General features: G+C 34.7%; 2 gene segments (V, D, J or C); both read left to right on the top strand.

The window, feature by feature from the left end:
- The first annotated feature begins 1061 nt into the window (after positions 1–1061).
- LOC125784491 (immunoglobulin heavy variable 3-30-3-like) lies at positions 1062–1518 on the top strand. The segment is given in 2 exon segments: positions 1062–1113; positions 1205–1518. Coding segments are annotated over 2 exon segments (366 nt in total).
- Positions 1519–5548: 4030 nt separating this feature from the next.
- Positions 5549–6036, top strand: LOC111190832 (immunoglobulin heavy variable 3-74-like). The segment is given in 2 exon segments: positions 5549–5642; positions 5732–6036. Coding segments are annotated over 2 exon segments (345 nt in total).
- The last annotated feature ends 427 nt before the right edge of the window (positions 6037–6463 follow it).

Here is a 6463-nt window from a genome sequence, read left to right as displayed (position 1 = left end):
TTGATTATTTATTTAGTCATACGTATCTTTAGGAGTATTTTATCGGTACCAAAGTACATCCTTTTGTGATTTAAATATCAGAATATGTATAATGATGTGGATTACAACAAAATTCTAGCTTTTTAGGGTGTAATAGTGAATAAATGCTGCATATTGTCAGCGTTGAATCGATATTTGTGGATAGATTGAGCGCACTGTGTCGGGGGAGGAGTCAACAAAGACATTCTTTGACCTTGTTAGTAAATTTTCACGTTGCAAAGCTTTTTGGGCAACACTTGCAGAACTGGCTCGTTCTTTACTCACGTCATTCGTTAGTTCATTCGCCATTCGCTAATAGTGATCGTTTTCGGGAAACCCACCCTAGTTTCTTTAGTTCAGGTAACACTTTGTTTGGTTGTAAAATGGACATAATAAGGTGTGATGTCCTAAAAAATCACTCTTGAAGACTCCCTCTGATATTTACAATACTAAATGTGCATTGTGTACAATCATGCTAGTTCATTAGTAAAACCTCAACCCATCAGCTAGATGGTTGAAACTTGGACACTACTGGCTTTTCCAACAACATGTGGACCCCAAACACAGGGCATTATAATGCATGTTTAGTATGGTAAAAATTAAAGGGGATTCAATAAGAGCTATTTAATTGAGGCATCACTTAACAAGAACTCTACAACACATGACATTTTACTACACATATATACCACTAGAGGGCACTCTAAGCAAAGTCTTTCAAAATATCATTCACAAGCACCAAATACCACACTTTTATGGATGATATATTAGACTGTGAACTCTATTTGCATGTTTATATTCATTTCTGGTTAATAGGAAATTAGCCAATGCAAACTGGTGAATAGGTCTACTGTTGATTACACCCACCATCTGAAACAGCTGAAACAGTGATGATGGTTGTATGGGATGTTTTTTTCTGTATTTATGCATCATTGGATTATGCAAATTAAACTTGTGGTTTAGTTTTTAAGTCAGTTGATTCAGTTGAACCATTTATTAGGAGTTTGAAAATATTACAGCAAGATCAGCTATTCAAACTCTTCGGGATGGAGCTGAGCAGCATCTTGAGCTTCTTTGCTGTTTTTCTACTCATTCAATGTTCGTCCACTTTTGATTCAGTTTTAATGTTTTTTAAACTTTATTTTAAAATATTTTTGAAATGTCTAAAATATATTTTCCTCTATTTCAGATTCCTGCAGTCAGACACTTACTGAATCTGAATCAGTGGTAATCAGACCTGGAGAATCTCATAAACTGACCTGTACAGCCTCTGGATTGGACTTTGATGGCTACTGGATGGCCTGGATCAGACAGGCTCCGGGAAAAGGGCTGGAATTTGTTTCAACTATTGAGTATGACAGTGATAGGAAGTATTATTCTAGTGCAGTTAATGGAAGATTCACCACCACCAGAGATAACAGTAAGGATCAGGTGTATCTGCACATGAGCAGTGTGAAGACTGAAGACACGGCTGTGTATTACTGTGCCCGAGAGCCACGGTGACAAAAGGGTTCCCAGTGCTGTACAAAAACACCATCTGGTACTTTAAGCAAACGTCTTTTTCCCTTTACAGTTTTTACTCAACCAAACATATGTTCAGAAAAGCATTAATGCTTTAAAATAAATAAATATAAATATCTACATTTTAGTACATTGTAAAACATATGATGAAAGAATACTGTTATCATACAAATTTGCTTAAACTATTTTAAATTTTATTCAAAGCAACATATACTAAAGTATTTAAGGATTTTTTTTTGCCTTAAAATTTGTAGTAATGTTTATTTAGTTTTTTTTTTTGATCATGCTCATAATACATTATCTACAAGCTTAAGGGGGAATGACTACACACTGATGGTGAATGTCAGAAACTGGGGGACACACCCATTATGCAAATAGATGGTGCCCAATAGGAGACCAATAGACCACTGAAGTTGTGTCGTCATTTTGTAATCGTTTAAGGGTAGTAATCAGAAAAATGCTTTATATAAAACGTTAAGCTAATGCTTAACTGACGTCACAGCACAGCAGAGGATCATTAAAGCATTTAAACAGGTGAAAACTCTTTCAGTAATGTTGAGCAGTGTAGTCTGTGTTAGAGCTTTAAAAGGCAGATAATAACCCTTCACCGAAGGGTTTAGTATTTAATTACTAGGGGTGTCACGATTCTGTAAATCCTCGATTCGATTTTATTTCCGATTTTAGGGTCACGATTTGATTCGATTCTCGATTTTCTTTTTTCTTTTTTTTACAGCAGGGAGGCCTATGCCAGTTTTAGATTAGTCAATAGTCATTCATTGGTTTGATTCATCAAATTTACAATATCTTATTTCAAAAGGTGGGCTTGATATAAGTGATGCAAAGTGATACAAGTGATCTGTAATACACCACATTAGGCACTAATGGTCAAATTTAAATAATTTAATTAAGATATATTTGTAATGCCATCTAGTGGCTGTTTTTGGTAGCAGCAGTTTGCACATAACAAAATAAAATAAAAAAGGTCCCTGAGAATGACAAGTTTTTTTTATTTAATAAAGATATATTATTAACTTTATCTGAGAGAAAGATGCTCATTAAGGTACCAAAACTGTTAACATATTTGAGGCTAGACAAAACAACTGATATTTTTATATTTTCAAGTTTTTCTTTAAGAAGATGAGAATGTTCACATTCTCTGGTGAAAGGGCTGCTCCTTGAGCTACAGTGCACTGCCCCATTTGCGTAGCGCTCTGCGCCATTTGTGGGAGGGATCATCGATCCTCTTTTGACTTCCATGCTCGAGACCATGACATAATTTCGATCGATTTCGATGAAATATCGAAATCGTGACACCCCTAATATTTTGCAATATCAAATTTTGCATCACAGCATAAGAGATTTGGATTTTCTAGTTAAAAAATATTCACACATTTAAATATGTGCTCAAATTTCACTTCACTGAGGACCTAGAAATGCCAGAAACCCAAATAATGTATGTGATTTGTAACTAAATAGTTTAATTAGATTTAAAATCCAGGCTAACAGTGCACATCCGAGATGTTAATCATAATATTTTGAATAAAGTGACTGGATTTACCTGATGGGTAGAATCTAACTAGTTTTTAACTAGTTTGGAGTGAGGAATACTAGTTTGGAGCATTTCTACACTAATCTACAGACTACTGGTGATGTCTCATCAGCACATCTATTTATACTAGTAGTGTGTTATGTCACAAGGTTAAACTATGCAAATTTAACACATGATTCAGCCTATAAGACAATAGATTCTGCTGAAATGTTTACCAGCAGCCGGAAATCATAGCAGCAAGATTATTCTAGCTCTTTGGGATGGATCTGAGCAGCTTCTTGAGCTATGTTGCTGTTTCTCTACTCGTTCAATGTTCGTTCACTTCTGTTTAGAATTAATTCAGTCTTAATGTTTTTTTTTTTTTAAAGTTCTAAATGTATGTAATTGATTTTCCTCTATTTCAGATTCCTGCAGTCAGACACTGACTGAATCTGAATCCGTGGTAATCAGACCTGGAGAATCTCATAAACTGACCTGTACAGGGTCTGGATTTAATTTTGATGGCTCCTGGATGGCCTGGATCAGACAGGCTCCTGGAAAAGGGCTGGAATTTGTTTCAACTATCGAGGATAACAGTAATAGAAAGTATTATTCTAGTGCAGTAAATGGAAGATTCACCACCACCAGAGACAACAGTAAAGATCAGGTGTATCTGCACATGAGCAGTGTGAAGACTGAAGACACGGCTGTGTATTACTGTGCCCGAGACACACAGTGGTGCAAGAGTTTACAGGGCTGTACAAAAACTAGATCATTAAAGCAAACATCCTGTTCTCCTTTTTGCAATTCCTTACATCATGCAAACAAAGGTTTGACATAATAAAAAAATATTGCTGATTTAAAGGCAGTTTGCTGTACATGCTGTGGTACTTCTGCTTCAATTTGCAACTTTATTAAGAACAAGAATGACAGCATACTTGAGCTTAAACTAAATATCTTTTGCTTAAGTATATTGTTGGAGGAAGTTCTGTTTTTAAGAATTATTTTTAAGAAATAAAAGCATATATGTTTTATTCCTAACTGATGGTATTATCTGACACCCCAATGCCAGATATTATTTTACAATCATTTCTATAATATAATAAACAATATTTTACATTATCTAAAAATGTGTTTGTAAACATCTTATACTGTATCTTGCAATTAAGTGTCAAAATTAAATAAGATTTATATTAGTGGCGTCAATCATTTAAAAATAAAGAAAAATCAGTAGTTTGCTGTATATTTGTGAGAGGAGACAGTAATATTAGTGTGGTGTGGTTTAGGTCTGGCAGACTAGAGTCTTTTTTTGATGTTGCGTTATGGAAACCCTCAAAGGGAGAAGTAAGGCAAGTATCTAAGCCATCTCTGCTTCCAGATACATTTATGAAGTGGAACAGTGCCATCTAGTGAATACAATTATTTATAAACTCATTTATTCAAAGAACATGGAGGAAATTCAGAAGATGGGAAATTCATCTTTCAACTAAATTTGTTTTTCTAATGCACACCTTTTTCTGCACATTCAAAAAGGAGGCCTGTACATCATTTAACAACATTTATACAAGCACTATAATCAGTTATAATTGTTTATAATTGTTTATAATTGTGTGTAAGGCAGGCATCTTTGTAGTTTGAGTTGGTTTTAGACACAGTGCTGCAGTGTCTAGTTACAAAACAATTTACAGCCATTGGAAGTAGGCAAGTATTAAACTGCTAATATAATACCTCCTTAAACTGGTGGGACACAATACATGTTGCTGAATTTATCAGGCAACTAGCTAGCTGAAACTGTAGGTTTTCACAAGGTCAAACAGCTCATTTGTCCAAGCTACACTTTAAGTGATGAAATCGCCAAACAGCACACAGCAGGTATTATTTGAGTGGTGGGTCTCAGCACTGCAGCCACACTGACATGGTTTTCATGCTTTAAGAAAAAAAATGAAGTTTATTTGAAATGATCTATTTGTGTTTTTGTAAACATATATAATGTACAACAACTATTTTTTAGCAGTAGTGGTCAGTTGTAGCAGTGATGTAAATTTCTTTAAAAATCTTTTAATCAAAACAGCTTCATTTTATTTACTGGAAAAAAAAACATATTTTTCTAATTAAAGGCATGTAGTGAATCTCAAAGGTATGTAATTGAATAAAAAGCTTGGTGAATTATACTTAAAAATAAGGTTGCAAAAATGTGACTCTACATGTTTAAGTAAAACTAACACAACTGTTTTTGAAAAGTGTTGTTCTTTTTTATTATTATATAAATATAAATTATCATTATATATATATATATATATATATATATATATATATATATAAAATGTCTTTTCTTTTTCTTCTTCTCAGGCAGTCAATGAAACACTAGTGGGGTTAAAATGCTGCAGATAAACCTAAGACCTTTATCTGTCCAAAGCTGTGGACACTCCTTATTCAAATAAAGCCCAGTATATATGATGCATGATCCAGACATGCCTCAGACAACACTTCCACACAGTCTGTAATTCTCACTGCGTGGTGCAGAGCTTCAGAAGCAAGATGATTCTAAGTTACTGTATATTGATTGCGTTAATTCAGTGTAAGCTATTTTGTTTTGCTATTTTATTGCTATTTTTTATTGTATAGGTGGGATATTTGATAGTCATGTGAGTTTGGTTTATTTTCCAGATACTCGTGGACAGTCATTGACCTCCTCAGAGCCGGTGGTGGAGAAACCCGGGGCTTCAGTCACCCTGTCCTGTTCTGTATCTGGACTTCCTCTTAGCTGGCTGCACTGGATCCGTCAGAAACCCGGGAAGGGTCTAGAGTGGATTGGTCGTATTGACAGCGGCACAGGCACTATATTCGCCCAGTCTCTACAGGGCCAGTTCTCCATCACTAAAGACACCAGTAAAAACATGGTGTACCTGCAGGTGAAGAGCCTGAAAGCTGAAGACACGGCTGTTTATTACTGTGCACGAGAATCACACTGACACAATAAGCTACAGACCTCTACAAAAACATACATACACACACACAGTGCAGTCGGTTAAATATAAGTGAGCTGTAAACATCATTATTAGTAGAAAACAGAACCCTACAGGGAGATTCATTGTCAACACCTGCAATTCATATTAAGTTATCTCTATTTAATATTTTTAAAACCATAATTCCTAATGTTTCAGAAGAGTTTCAGAACATTATTAAGTATTCAAATAGAAGACTCATTACTTATTTTTTCTGGGAAGCTTTAATGTCACATCTTCGGTTAAAAGACGCATAATTTTTGGGAGACGTTTAATATGTCAATAAATAGTCATAAAATAAATAAACAAAACTGCTCCAATTTAAGTCAAGATGTTCGTGAAGCTTACAGAGTTAAATTTGTGCCAAAGGTTTTAAACAAAAGGAAGCATTCAT

This window comes from Astyanax mexicanus, chromosome 19 (genome assembly GCF_023375975.1).
Source record: "Astyanax mexicanus isolate ESR-SI-001 chromosome 19, AstMex3_surface, whole genome shotgun sequence".
Lineage (NCBI taxonomy): Eukaryota > Metazoa > Chordata > Actinopteri > Characiformes > Acestrorhamphidae > Astyanax > Astyanax mexicanus.
Note: the sequence above shows the minus strand (reverse complement) of the source record. Positions and strands in the feature narration are given on the sequence as shown.